This window comes from Aquarana catesbeiana, linkage group LG01 (genome assembly GCF_042186555.1).
Source record: "Aquarana catesbeiana isolate 2022-GZ linkage group LG01, ASM4218655v1, whole genome shotgun sequence".
Classification (NCBI taxonomy): Eukaryota; Metazoa; Chordata; class Amphibia; order Anura; family Ranidae; genus Aquarana; species Aquarana catesbeiana.
This window is the reverse complement of record NC_133324.1, coordinates 543,067,821-543,083,273: the sequence shown is the minus strand read 5'-3', so window position 1 is coordinate 543,083,273 and position 15,453 is coordinate 543,067,821. Positions and strand designations below refer to the sequence as shown.

At 44.7% G+C, this 15,453-nt stretch overlaps 1 protein-coding gene across 2 annotated transcripts in view; it reads left to right on the top strand.

Annotated features, from left to right (window-relative positions):
* Window positions 1-15,453, top strand: part of LOC141105239 (scaffold attachment factor B2-like) — a 140,517-nt gene that overhangs the window by 99,557 nt on the left and 25,507 nt on the right. For both annotated transcript variants that reach the window (XM_073595136.1, XM_073595129.1), the window contains exon 13: window positions 64-351. In XM_073595136.1, coding sequence (XP_073451237.1) covers window positions 64-351 — 288 coding nt within the window. The remainder of the gene's footprint in view (window positions 1-63; window positions 352-15,453) is intronic.

Here is a 15,453-nt window from a genome sequence, read left to right as displayed (position 1 = left end):
TTTTTATTAGTAACCTTTAGCATTTTGAGCATTCACTTTTATTTCGTATTTTTTTGACAACAGGGAAAGAGATAGAAGAGTACGAGAGAGACTTTTCATGATGCGTGAAAGAGAAGAGCGAGAGAGATTAAGAAGAGAACGTGTCAGACTTCAGTTTGAAAGGGAAAGACTTGACAGAGAGCGAATGGAGCGGGAAAGATTGGAAAGGGAGAGAATGCGAATCGAGGAGGAGAGGCGAATTGAACAAGAGCGTATCCAAAGAGAAAGAGAAGAATTGCGACGCCAGCAGGAGCGTTTACGTTATGAGCAGGACCGTCGAGGGATGAGAAGGCCTTATGATGTGGATGGAAGGTAAAATTTTAAAAGTATTGTACTTTAACAAACGCTTTTTACTAAGTTACTAGTTAAATTGATCATTTTTATTAGAAAATCTATTATAGCAAGAAATCATAGCTAGATTTCTGTTTCTCATAAATTAAATTCTATTTATTGCAGAGATTTTAACAATTTTTTTGCAGGTTCATTTCTTTCTCTTTCATTCTCTCCTTTTTTAAAGGTTATCCAAACCTCAAAACAAAAACTGATCATTTTAGCCTACCAGCCCTTAAATAAGGTGGTTGCGTTAGCCTTGTTTAGGCTTTTTTGCACTTGCTAATCCTGCGTATATCACACTACCTCTTTTTTTAGTGTGGTTCTACATTCACTCCACTAGCTGTAGATGAAGCCATCGTTGAGTCACCAAGCTGGTCATCAAGCATGACTTCATCTTCATTATATAGGAGTTTGGGCATGAGTAGTTTACAGAAACTGAGCTCACAGAAAGTGACTACATTTCTGGCAAGATCAACAGGTATTTTCTGTTCTTGCTGAAAATTTACGAAGTGTGAAAAATGAAAATTATAGCAGCCACCATGTAATCTGCAATATATTACACCTGTTTTTTGGGATTTATTTATCCCCTAAACTTACGGGTGTGTGCTTACTGGGTGTATTCCTTGTTCCTTTTAAGTATTGGTATCTCATTTATTTTTCTCCCATTCATTGGTACCAGTCATTAAAACATCATAGTAGTTTGAAGCAATGAATTAGAAATAACTGACGCCAATGCTGAGTTAGGGGGTTAAGCTTTGTTATCAAAGTGTTCATTTTAGTTTGTCTAATATTTTCCTGATCAATGTTAACCCACTGTGGTGGATCTCAAATTGTAATAATGCAATCCTTGTATCTTAGTCATGCAGTACAGGACATATGCTGCGTATTTATAGACCCTGGGCTATAGGCTGGTACCTTTTTAAGGTCACTGGACACTTGGACCACTTTTTTTTTTGTTTTTTTTTTTGTTTTAATCTGTATACAATTATAAGAAAAAGATTAATAGCTAACCTGTTTAAGTTAGCCTTGTCTTTTTACTATTACTTTAAAGGTGAACTTTAGTATTTCAGCCACTTTGTAATATGTGCAGGTATACTAGGGGTTACGTCTAGCTGCGGGCCACCTCCTGGACTTGTCTTTTATTTGCATCTGACGGTTTTATTGTAGCTTTGGCATGCACACTTCTGGGGCTCTGAGAGGAGAGATGCTGTCTTTTCTAAACAGCAGCTCTCCCTACCCCTCCCCTCTGCTGCCCATTCACTGAAGGCTTTGTATTAAGTGAATGGGTTTACATATTCTATGATTGCGTAGGAGGAAGTGCAGCAGCTGCAAGTAACTCTGCAACTATGGGAGCTTAGACCAGAATTTCCAGCATCCAGTAGCATGTGGGGCTCCATTAAACTGTCGGTTATAAAGTAAATGAGGGGGACTTCCATCCATAGTAAGCCAGCATATATTACAATGTGGCTGAATTCCTGGAATTCAGTTAAACTACAGATTTTGTGTGATTCGACTTGGTGACTCTAGCCTTACAAGTCCAAATTTGTTGGGTATTTATTTTTATTTATTTTTAAATATATAATTCCTACTGCTTGGCTGCAGAGAAATTCTAAGGAGGTTTGATCTGCTGTGTCCTCTGCAGTGCTCAGTAGTTTCCTCCCACTTGCAGTAAAATGATACTCCTGAAGTTCTACTTTCAATAGACTTTGGAGAAGGGATTCCTCAGCAATGGAGGGAAAGGTATTCCATACTTTACAGTTAGTGTTTTTTTTTATTTGCATTTAAGCAATAGTCTGTCTTAACTCCTAACCTTTTTATAAAGAAAATATAAAGAATTTGCGGGACTTTAAAGGTGCAAGTAAATACAAAATATGTTAAATATTTGATGTTGGAGCCGCAAGGAAGTGAGCAGGGAATGAGAGACATATAAACAGTCTGTGAATCCCTATACCTTACGGGTTGGGTAATCCAGAAACATCGAAATCAAATCTCGGCATGCACCTGTGGTTCACCTAGGAATTCAAGATTCCTCCTTGGACCTTTATATCCCCTCTGTGGTAGTCTATTCAGCTGTCCAGATTTTTTCTGTATGAGTATTCATTATCAAATAATTACAGATTGATACTTATACTCATGAAGCTGTGTAACAAATTCAGCGAAACATGTCGAATGGAAGCATCAATTGTCACATGAGATGTGTTGAAACCCATCAATTTTATTTAATTAATGATGTACAATAAATATTCAACTATTTTTAAACATATTTTGTATTTACTCTCACCTTTAAAGTCCCCCAAATTCTTTATATTTTCACTATTCAATGTCGGGCTGTGGTGCCAATCTGCTCTTTCTTCATCTAGAACTAAATAGTAGCTCTTTGGTTTATTTTGATCTTTAGCCTCGGTTCACACCAGAGGCGGCACGACTTGCAGGTCGCCTCACCGAGGTGACCTGCACACGACTGCCAGGGCGACTTGCAAAACGACTTCTGTATAGAAGTCTATGCAAGTCGCCCCCAAAGTCGTACAGGAACCTTTTTCTAAGTCGGAGCGACTTGCGTAGCTCCGATTTAGAACGGTTCCATTGTACTGAACGGGACGCTACTTCTAGTCGTTCCTTGTGTGAACCGAGGCTCATTGTTCACTTGTTGCTAGTTTTTGTAATTGGTGAAAACCTTCAACTATTCTAAAGATTATTGCTCATGGGTTCTAAAACTAGGAATGGCCAGCTAGGTTGTTTTTTTTAGCCCTTTGAACATTTTGCTGTACAATAAATTGTGTAATGTGTTTGAAGCCCAACTCCAGGCAAAATTCAAAACTATACAGTGTACTGCCACTATTACACCTTTTCCATTTCTGCCTTCAGCCAAAGCATATACCAGATACACGCAGTGATATCCCCTTATTCAGATTTTCGTATTATACAGTGGGGCAAAAAAGTACCGTATTTATCCGCGTATAACACGCACATTCATTTTAAGAGGGAAGTTTCAGGAAAAAAACTTACATTTTTAACAAGGAACTTTGAAGCAAAATAAGGGTCAGTGTCCATCTGCAGCCTCACCATTGCTATCAATGCAGCCTGATCAATGCCCATCTGCAGCCTCACAAGTGCCATCAATTCAGCCTCATTAGTCCACATCAATGCAGCCCCACCGCTGCCCTCGGTGCAGCAGCCCCACCGCTGCCCTCGGTGCAGCAGCCCCACCGCTGCCCTCGGTGCAGCAGCCCCACCGCTGCCCTCGGTGCAGCAGCCCCACCGATGCCCATCTAAGCCTAGAGGGGACAGGGAGGGGGGCGGGACGAGCGCCGACAGATTACATACAGTGAGAATCTCCTATGATAGACAGAACAGTGGTCCAATGGCAGCCCAGGAGACGGGACTTTCTATTACAGAGGCCGCCAAGTAAACAGGAGATACTCACTGTATGTAATCTGACAGCGCTCGTCCCACCCCCCTCCCTGTCCCCTCTGAGGCAGCTAAAATTGAAGTATTGGCGTATAACACGTACACGCTATTTGCACCCGATTTTCATGGTGAAAAAGTGAGTGTTATACGCCAATAAATACAGTATATAGTCAGCCACCAATTGTGCAAGTTCTCCCACTTAAAAAGATGAGGCCTGTAATTGTCATCATAGGTATATCTCAACTATGAGAGACAAAATGTGGAAACAAACCCAGACAATCACATTGTCTGATTTTTGAAAGAATTTATTTGCAAATTATGGTGGAAAATAAGTATTTGGTCAGTATCAAAAATTCATCTCAATACTTTATGTATCCTTTGTTGGCAATGACAGAGGTCAAACGTTTTCTGTAAGTTTTCACAAGGTTGTCACACACTGTTGGTATGTTGGCCCATTCCTCCATGTAGATCTCCTGTAGAGCAGTGATGTTTTGGGGCTGTCTCTGGGCAACACGGACTTTCAACTCCCTCCAAAGGTTTTCTATGGGGTTGAGATCTGGAGACTGGCTAGGCCACTCCAGGACCTTGAAATTCTTCTTACGAAGCCACTCGTTCGTTGTCCAGGCAGTGTGTTTGGGATCATTGTCATACTGAAAGACCCAGCCACGTTTCATCTTCAATGTCCTTGCTGATGGGAGGCGGTTTGCACTCAAAATCTCATGATACATGGCCCCATTTATTCTTTCATGTACACGGATCAGTCGTCCTGTTCCCTTTGCAGAGAAACGGCCCCAAAGCATGATGTTGCCACCCCCATGCTTCACAGTAGGTATGGTGTTCTTTGGTTGCAACTCAGCATTCTCTGTCCTCCAAACACGACGAGTTGTGTTTCTACCAAACAGTTCTACTTTGGTTTCATCTGACCATATGACATTTTCCCAATCCTCTTCTGGATCACCCAAATGCTCTCTAGCAAACCTCAGACGGGCCCGGACATGTACTGGCTTAAGCAGGGGGACACGTCTGGCACTGCAGGATCTGAGTCCCTGGTGGTGTAATGTGTTACTGATGGTTGCCTTTGTTACCTTGGTCCCAGCTCTCTGCAGGTCATTCACTAGGTCCCCCCGTGTGGTTCTGGGATTTTTGCTCACCGTTCTTGTGATCATTTTGACCCCATGGGGTGAGATCTTGCGTGGAGCCCCAGATCGAGGGCGATTATCAGTGGTCTTGTATGTCTTCCATTTTCTAATTATTGCTCCTACAGTTGCTTTCTTCACACCAAGCTGCTTGCCCATTGCAGATTCAGTCTTCCCAGCATGGTGCAGGTCTACAATTTTTTGTTTCTGGTGTCCTTCGACAGCTCTTTGGTCTTCACCATAGTGGAATTTGGAGTGTGACTGTTTGAGGTTGTGGACATGTGTCTTTTATACTGATAACAAGTTCAAACAGGTGCCATTAATACAGGTAATGAGTGGAGGACACAGGAGCCTCTTAACCACTTCAATACAGGGCACTTATACACCTTCCTGCCCAGACCAATTTTCAGCGCTGTCGCAGTTTGAATGACAATTGCGCGGTCATGCTACACTGTACCTAAACTAAATTTTTATCATTTTGTTCCCACAAATAGTTCTCTTTTGGTGGTATTTGATCACCTCTGCGGTTTTTTTATTCTTGCTAAACAAATAAAAAAAGGCTGAGAATTTTGAAAAAAAGTTTTTGCTTTTGTTTCTGTTAAAAAAAAAAGTAAATAAATTTTCTCTTTCACTGATGGGCACTGATAAGGCGGCACTGATACGGCGGCACCGATCCGGTGGCACCATTGAGCAGGCACTGATGATGGGCACTGATATGCGGCACTGGTAGGTGGCACTGATATGCAGCACTTATGGGCACTGAGAGGCTGGCACTGCTGGGCACTGAGAGGCTGGCACTGCTGGGCACTGAGAGGCTGGCACTGCTGGGCGGCATTGACTTGAGGCCCTGATAGGCATCCCTGATGGCATTGGCAGGCATTGGAGTGGGCACAGATTGGCAGCTGCCTGGGCACAGATTGGTATTTCCCTGGAGGTCTAGGGGGCATACCTGGTGGTCCAGTGTGGTGGCCATCCTGGTGGTCCTGGGCAGGATCCGAGGGGGGGGGCGGGCTGTGCTGATAAACAATCAGCACAGACCCCCCCCCCCCCCATCAGGAGAGCAGCCGATCGGCTCTCCTCTACTCGCGTCTGTCAGACGCGAGTGAGGAAAAGCCGATCACCGGCTCTTCCTATTTACATCGTGATTTGGACACGGCTGATCACATGGTAAAGAGTCTCCTTCAGACTCTTTACCTAGATCGGAGTTGCAGCGTGTCAGACTGACACACCGCAACAACGATCACCGTGATGCGTGCCCTTGGGGGCGCAGCGGCTTAATATCCTGATCACGTCATGTGATGTCCGGTCAGGATATTGAAACCACTTTGCCGCCGTCATTTTGCTATTTGGCGGGCGACAAGTGGTTAAAGAAGAAAAGGTCTCTGAGAGCCAGAAATCTTGCTTGTTTGTAGGTGACCAAATACTTATTTTCTACCATAATTTGCAAATACTTTCTTTCAAAAATCAGACAATGTGATTGTCTGTCTGGATTTGTTTCCACATTTTGTCTCTCATAGTTGAGGTATACCTATGATGACAATTACATGCCTCTCTCATCTTTTTAAGTGGGAGAACTTGCACAATTGATGGCTGACTACTTTTTTGCCCCACTGTATAATTTTCTGCCCCAGGGACTATACACTTTGTGCTGATAGCTGTGTGAAAATCAGCTCCTTCACCGACCCCCTCAGTTCTGTTATGGTAACCAGAGCAAGTTATGTTTCCTCTGGCTGGCAGGGTTATCTAATGACCACGTCTTCAGCCTGCTTGCCCATTTTCTTCTGCCCTTCCTCTGGTTTGCTAATGTTGCCGCTTAGAAACTTAAGAATTCAGCACACCACACAGCCCATAACACCGGAAACAAGTTAGCATATATATAATATATATTCATTTTTCTTTCTAATACGACGGGTGGAATGATTCAGTCCTGTAGCACAGACCCTCCTCCTGACATCAGATTATAGTTTACCAAGTGGATAGTGTATGATCACATTGCAGGTAATTATCCATTTTCTGCAGCTGGCAATCAAAAATGCAGTATATTTGAGAGTAGGGCTGCGCATCTTCACTGGTCTCACGATTCGATTCGATTACGATTATCTGGTCAACGATTCGATTCCGCGATGCATCACGATGCATCACGATTACCGACGAGCTCCCACTTCCGCTTGGGCCGCCTAGGTGGCCCTTCCACCCTGCAATCTTCTAGGACACATCACAGTTCCCAAAAGATTGCCCGGCTATGCAGGACAGCGCAGTGAGACATGCGCACCCGGCTGTGAAGCTGCAAGCTGTCACAGCCGGATGCCCACAGTAGTATTGCCAGCGCTGTGGACAGGCGGGGGAGAGAAGGGAGGGTTTGGGTGGCCACGTCACTGGATTGTGGGACAGGTGAGTGTCTTTTTATTAAAAGTCAGAAGATGCACTTTTTTGTAGCTGCTGGCTTCTAATAAACAAAAAATTGACTGGAACTCCGCTTTGAATTAAAAATAACCTCACTCCCTAAAAAGTGCAGTAATCCGGTGCACTACAGGGTACAGACATTCACACACACTGCTGGGAGGTCAGAAGAGATAGAATCCACAGATGACAAACAGCCCTGTGAAGTTCCCTGTACTGTCTCTGTGCTGACCAGTGGCGGCTGGTGCTCAAAATTTTTTTGGGGGGCGCAAACAAACTGAAAAATACTGAACCTCCCCCGTCAAACGCAGCCACTTGTGCCCGTCAAACGCAGCCACTTGTGCCCGTCAAACGCAGCCACTTGTGCCCGTCAAACGCAGCCACTTGTGCCCGTCAAACGCAGCCACCTGTGCCCGTCAAACGCAGCCACCTGTGCCCGTCAAACGCAGCCACCTGTGCCCGCCAAACGCAGCCACCTGTGGCCGCCAAACGCAGCCACCTGTGGCCGCCAAACGCAGCCACCTGTGGCCGCCAAACGCAGCCACCTGTGGCCGCCAAACGCAGCCACCTGTGGCCGCCAAACGCAGCCACCACTGACCCCCCCCCCAATTACTTTCTTTTAATAAATATATTACAAAGGATGGTGTGCCCCCGCTGTATGTGCTTTTAAAAAACGATGTCACTTCATACCAAATTTTGCCGGTATACGATCATGTGACTCCCGGCCGTCCCGCCCCTCTCCGCTCTCCGCTCACGTGTCTCCTGAGTCCTGACGTCAGCGGGGAATTCTCAGTCCCGCCCGCTGACTATAGTTATCGTATCAAGAGAGGCGGGCGGGACTGAGAAATCCCCGCTGACGTCAGGACTCAGGAGGCGGAAGCGGAGAGCGAAGAAAAGAGCGGAGAGGGGCGGGGCGGGCCGGGAGTCACATGATCGTATACCGGCGAAGTTCGGTATGAAGTGACATTGTTTTTTAAAAAAGCACATACAGCGGGGGCACACCATCCTTTGTAATATATTTATTAAAATAAAGACGGTTTAAAAATTTTCTCGATCGCTTTCCCGGGAGGGGCGGGGCTACTAATGACGTCACCAAACATCGATTTTCGGGGTTTTATGCATCGATGCCGCATCGGGGACCCCTGAATCGCGATGCATCGATGCAACGATTAATTTCAGCACCCCTATTTGAGAGTGAGTATAAGTTGGGCTTTAAAATCTGTTTGAAATTCTACATTTATCTTCTGTGACTTCTGTTAATATTTCCTCCCAATCTAGAGAGCATATATAAAGCTTTGGGAAAATTGCTATTGCTCATTGAGGAAACCAGTATTCCAGTGAAAAATACAGTAAGTTACAGTGGGGAAAATAATAATTTGATCCCCTGCAGATCTTGTAAGTTTGCCTACTTACAACGAAATTAAGGGTCTATGATTTTTTATCATAGGTGTAGCTTTAATGATAAAGCGAGAATATCAACCAAAAATCCAGAAAAAAACCCTATCCTACAAATGTTATAAATTGTGTTGCAGTTTATTGAGTAAAAAGTATTTGTTCCCCAAGCAAAACATGACCTGGTACTTGGTGGAGAGACCCTTGTTGGCAAGCACAGAGGTAAGATGTTTCTTGTAATTGGTTACCAGATATGCACACATCTCGGTAGGGATTTTGGTCCACTCTTCTTTACAGATCTTCTCTAAATCCTTAAGGTTTCTTGGCTGTCGCTTGGCAACTTGCAGTTTCAGCTCCCTCCATAAATTTTCCATAGGATTATGGTCTGGAGACTGGCTAGGTCACTCCATGACCTTAGTGTGCTGCTTGAGCTACTCTTTTTGTTGCCTTGTATGTTTTGGTTCATTGTCATGGTAGAAGCCCCAGCCTCATGAGGTGTTCTGTCTGAGGGAAGAAGGTTCTCATCCAAGATTTTAAAATACATGAGCCCCGTCCATTGCCCCACTCAGTGTGGCAAAGTCGTCAGCCTGTACTTTTTTTTAGCAGAGAAACCGCCCCAAAGTATAATGTTTTCACCTTGGTGCTTGACTGTAGGTATGGTTTTCTTGGGGTCATAGTCAGCCCTTTTCTTCCTCCAAACCAGGCGAGTCGATTTAATGCCAAAGAGCTCAATTTTGGTCTCATCTGAATAATCCCTTTAACAGTTGCCTTCTTCTCACCACGCTTCTTGCTGATGGTCTTGTAGCCCATTCCAGCCTTGTGCAGGTCCACAATCTTGTCCCTGGCATCCTTTGACAGCTCTTTGGTCTTGCCCATTATGGTGAGGTTTGAATGGAAGAAAGATTCTGTGGACAGGTGTCTTTTTATACACATAAGTTGTCATTAATAGCACATTCCTAAATTGACAGGACTAATCTGTGTACCACATGAGCACATACTGTAGCCAGTCTGTGGGAGCCAGTATTGTTGGTAGGGGATTAAATACTTATTTTACTCACTGAACTGGAACTCCATTTATAACATTTTGTATCATGTGTTTTTTTTTCTGGATTTTTGGTTGATATTCTGTTTCCATGATTTAAAATACACATGATAACAATTACAGACCATTTCTTTGCAAGTGGACAAACTTACAAAATCTGCAGGGGATCAAATCCTTTTCCCCACTGTATCGTGCTGCCTGTTTTGAAAATTTGACACTGCACACACACACAAAAATATATAAAATCTGGAAGCTAACTCCCGTATGTCAAGCTGGTTCAGTTTTGCTTAATCTCGCCTGGACCTTTGCCAAAGTTTGACTCCTTACCCTTGCTGGGTGTGGTCAGCCAATCTGTCTTTCAGTTCCTGGCCTTATCAAAACTCTCACTAAGGCAGTTCACAATATTGAGAAATTGGAGCATTTGCCTGCACCTACCTCAGTGTCAGGCCTTGGCTCCTATAAATCCCAGCACTCTGCAGAGGGGTTTTCTTTGATTTTATCTACAAGGATAGGAAACACTCGAGTCTGCAAGAAGCAGTTCTTTTTCACCTTCTATGGACCCACGGTGTTGCGCCATAGCAAGGCCATGACTGTCCCAGTGGAAGACTCTCCTCCTCCTTTTGGGATCTTACTGACAATATGTTGGAATTCCATGTATTCCTTCAGCAGAATCCCCAGTCAGAACTTGGCTGCAGCAAATGCTGACTTCCAATTTGAGTACAGATGATTAGCAGGCTTAACTTTTTGTGACATGGCTCTAAATGCTAGTCCTTTGGTATCTCGTTTCAGACTGTCCAAATTGATAGGGTGATTTGTCTTAAATGCTAGGATGCAGAACAGGCCTCCAAAAAAACTTAGTGGTTCTCCTTTATACAGGATTGTTTCTTTGGACCATCGTTCACGGCCAGGGCTGGCTTCCAGTTTGTGTGTTGTATTTTCTTATCGTACATCACGGGACACAGAGTCATAGTAGTTACTATGTGGGTTATAGGCCACCTTCAGGTGATGGACACTGGCACGCCCTAAGATAAAAAGTGCACTCCCTATATAACCCCTCCCACTACTGGGAGTACCTCAGTTTTTTTGCCATTGTCTAAGGTGTTGGTCACGAGTAAAGATCTGCTGTGCTGAGCTCCTCTGGAGCAATCCTTGCTGGGGCCAGCCATGCCCTGGGATCCAGTACTTTTTGGTATTAAGTCCATGAAGGTTTAACGGAACCCACCGTGAAGGATGAAGATTGGGTCTGTTGGTTTACCACAGAAAACCCTGCGGCAAGAAAGGTAAGTGGAGTCTTCTAAGAAATGTTTAAATTTTTTCTTATGAAATGTCTCCATTAAATTTAGTAAGTGTTGTCATGCCTATGTGTAACCACCGGGGGGCTGTATTGAGCATTTACCGTCTCATGCTTCCCAGAAAGCCCATGTTGCGGCTAGGAAGCAGCAGTCTTCCTCCTCCAGCCAAGCAGCAGACCTCCGGTAAGTCTGGGGGGTTCCCTCTCTGCCCCTCCCCCCATGCCGTTTTTTTCTTCCCCTCTGCTCGGGGAAAGAGCGCCACAAGTTTAAAAAAAAAAAATGGCACGCCGCTCGATGGCTTCCTCCTTCCTGCCTGTGGATCCTGCCTGTGGATCCTCCTTCCTGCATGTGGATCGGGAGCTCCCGCGGGAAAGAGCTCTTTTTAAAAAAGAGGGGAAGGGCCGTAGGCGACGGGGGTTGGGCTTAGCACTTCGTTGGCATCCTCCAACATCCAGCGCGGGAATGTATGTTTTAAAAGGCACCATTTGTGCTGTTACATGCTGCAGGAGGGACACGAGCAAAGGTGGCATACAAGAGATTTGGTGACACATTTACTACTGCATCAGGCTGAGCATTAATAGCGGCGACAGGGCTGGACTATTGCTTAAGCAGTAGATGCATTTCTTCTGGTAGTACCTCTGCTTTGTGCATCAGGCTATGGTCGGAAGGGGGGTGAAAAAAAACCTCAAAGGGCTCTAAAAGGACTACTACAGTCACACGGAAGCTTAGATGGCAGCCTCCCCTGTGAGTAATATGGCTGGTCAGAGTGAGCCATCAGGAGGGTCAAGTGTTGCAGCCGCTCTTAACACTGCAGCCTCTATGTATATTACTAAGGAGTTTTTTTCTTCAACCATTTTAAGCTTGGAGCAAAAAATTGATACTTTAATTGCATCCCAAAGTGGGACTAAGAGCAGCAGGTTCCTGTCCATTGCTCAGGTCCCTCTTGCTAAGGAACAAGGAGCAAGAGATGATGAATTCCTTTTAAAGGACCAGGAAGAGGCTGGAGTCTCCTTTTCTGAAGAACCTGATACAGAAGTGTCAGGTTCGCAGGAAAGATTGTTAGTACAGTCTCTCACTGAATTGGTCCGCTCCACATTTTTACTGCCAATAACGCAGTCGGTCAATGAGCCCACTTCTGGTTTGGGCTCACTAAAGCCTCCCCAATCTGTTCATTCTTTTCCTATCCATTCATGGCTAGGGAAGCTAATGTATTCTGAGTGGGAGCACCCAGATAAACAGTTTTTTCCTTCGAAAAAGTTTTCAATACTTCTTCCTATGGAGGAAGAGTTCTATAAGAAATGGGGAATTCCAGCAATTGATGCTGCTATATCTGTAAATAAAAATCGGGCTTCTCCAGTAGACAATGCTCATATGCTAAAGGATAAAAAGTTGGAGATCCTTTTTAAAAACAATATTGCGCTGGCAGATTCAGTCGTTCAACCTGCACTGGCAGAGATTGGAGTATCTCAGTCCTTAAAGGACCAGTTTATAGAGGTACTCAAAGTTATTCCTGATCAGCAGGCCCAGGAGTTGGCCGGGATACTAGAAGCATTATGTTTCACAGTAGACGCTATGAAAGATTCTATTCTCCAGGCCTCACAGCTCATGCTAGGGCAGGTACATGTGCGTAGAATCCTATGGTTGAAAAATTGGTCAGTCGAAGCGCCATGCAAAAAGCTCTTGGCCAGTTTCCCTTTTCATGGTGAACGGTCGTTTAGAGACGATCTGGATAAGTATATCCAAAAAATTTCTAACGGGAAAAGTTCCCTTTTACTGGTTAAAAAGAAGTTTAAGCATTTTTCTTTTAAACGTGCTTCTTTAGTGCCAGGGGCATCAGCCTCCAGGCAATCTCAACAGCCTCCACCGTCAGGTTCAAGAGGTAAACCTCAGGGTCAGTCCCAGGGCCAAAAAAGGACCTGGGGGAAAAAACCCACAAAACAGAATACTAAAGCCTCCTTATGAAGGTGCGCTTGCTCGAATGGGGGGGGGGGGGGGGGGGGGGGGGAGGCTTCTACAGTTTTCAAAGATCTGGCTAAGACAGATGGGTGGCTTCCTCAATTTCTCTAGGATACAAACTAGAGTTCTGAGAGTTCCCACCTCCTCGTTTTCTCAGATCAAATGTTCCCAGAGATCCAGTGAAAAAGAAGTCTCTCTAGCCTTGGATCATCTGTTGTCTCAAAGAGTAATATCGGGGGTCGCATTGGAAGAGCAAGGTTTGGGGTTTTATTCAAACCTGTTCACGGTTCCAAAACCAAGCGGGGATGTCAGACCCATTTTAGATCTCAAAGATCTAAACTGGTTTTTGAATATCTGTTCTTTTCGCATGAAGTCAATACGATCAGTAGTCTCCATCCTACAAGGGGGAAAACTTCTGGTATCAATCGACATAAAGGATGCTTATCTCCATGTGCCGATTTTCCCTGCTCACCAGAAATTTTTACGCTTCGCGGTAGAAGATCTTCATTTCCAGTCTGTAGCTCTGCCTTTCGGTCTAGCTACTGCACCTCGAGTATTTACAAAGGTCCTGGCTCCTTTAGCCAGGCTAAGGGCTCAAGGTATAACAATACTAGCCTACTTAGACAATCTACTCTTGATAGATCAATCGGTAGCCCGCCTAAACCAAACTTTGGTCACCGCAGTAAGCTACCTGGAATACCTAAACATAGAGAAATCCTCCTTAAAACTATCAAGGAGATTGCTGTACTTGGGGCTGATCATAGATACAGCTCAGAAGAGGGTATTCTTGCCTCAGAAAAGGATCAGTTCCATAAAGGAACTGATTCAGTTGGTCAAGACAAAGAATCCTTCTATTCGACTTTGCATGAAATTGTTGGTAAAGATGGTGGCTTCTTTCGAAGCCATTCCTTATGCGCAGTTTCATTCAAGACTGCTGCAAAACAGTATCCTGTCAACTTGGAACAAGAAGGTTCAAGCTCTGGACTTCCCAATGCGTTTATTCCCTCCCCCCCCCCCCCCCCCCCCAATGTGCGTCAGAGCCTCAATTGGTGGTTGATATCCAAGGATCTTCAAAAAGGAAAATCCTTTATACCGGTTACCTGGAAGGTGGTAACAGATGCCAGCCTTCTGGGCTGGGGAGCAGTCCTGGAAGAAGCATCTGTCCAAGGGATATGGTCCAAATTGGAGATGACCTTGCCCATCAATATTCTAGAGATTCAGGCAGTGTGCCTGAACGTCCAGACTATGGAATTGTCCTGTCAGACTCTAATCCAACAATGCCACAGCGGTGGCCTATATCAATCACCAAGGGGGCACGAGGAGTCGTGCGGCCCAGAAAGAGGTGAAATCATATTCTTGGGCAGAAAACATTCCTTGCCCATCAGCAATCTTCATTCCAGGGATAGAGAATTGGCAGGCCGACTACTTAAGTCGCCAACAATTGTTCCCAGGAGAATGGTCCCTTCATCCCAACATATTTCTCTCAATATGTCAGAAATGGGGAGTTCCGGATGTGGATCTGTTTGCGTCCAGGTTCAACAACAAGATCGACAACTTTTGTGTCGAGGACAAGGGATCCGACGACATACGGAACAGATGCCTTGGTCCTTTCGTGGGATCAGTTTTCACTGATCTATGCATTCCCTCCTGTTCTGCTGCTTCTGCGTCGTCTTCGCAGGATCAAGCAAGAAGGGAAGGAGGTGATTCTGGTAGCCCAGGAGATCTTGGTTTGCTGAGATCATAAAGATGGCGGTAGGGGACCCTTGGACCCTACCACTGTGGCCAGACCTTCTCTCGGTCTAAAAGACCATTGGCTGCCAGCTTCAGTAGTTTCTACTTTGGTTAATGCTAGGAAGCCAGCCTCCAGAGTCATGTACTATAGAGTCTTGAAGGCATGTGTCTCCTGGTGTGAATCCAGGGGTTGGCACCCCAGATAGTATGTCATAGGTAGGTTTCTTTGGATTCCTACAGATGGGATTAGAAATGAAGCTGGCCTTGAGTACTATCAAGGGCCAGGTGTCAGCCTTATCGGTATTATTTCAACGACCACTTGCTTCACACTGTCTGGTTCGTAACTTTATTCAGAGGGTAACGCGGATTAATCCCCCAGTTAAATCACCCCTGAATCCTTGGGACTTAAATTTAGTCCTTTACAAAAACAGCCTTTTGAGCCAATTTGAAATATTCCCTTGGTCCTCTTGATGAGAAAAATAATTTTCTTGGTTGCCATATCTAATGCAAGAAGAGTATCAGAGTTGGCTGCTCTTTCTTGTAAAGAGTCATATTTGATTATTCGTAAGGATAAGGTTGTATTGCGGCCTCATCCTAATTTCCTACCGAAGGTAGTGTCTGGTTTTCATTTAAACCAGGATATTGTTCTGCCTTCATTTTTTCCAGAACCTCCTTCTGTGGAAGAAAAATCACTACATTCTCTTGATGTGGCGAGAGCGGTCAA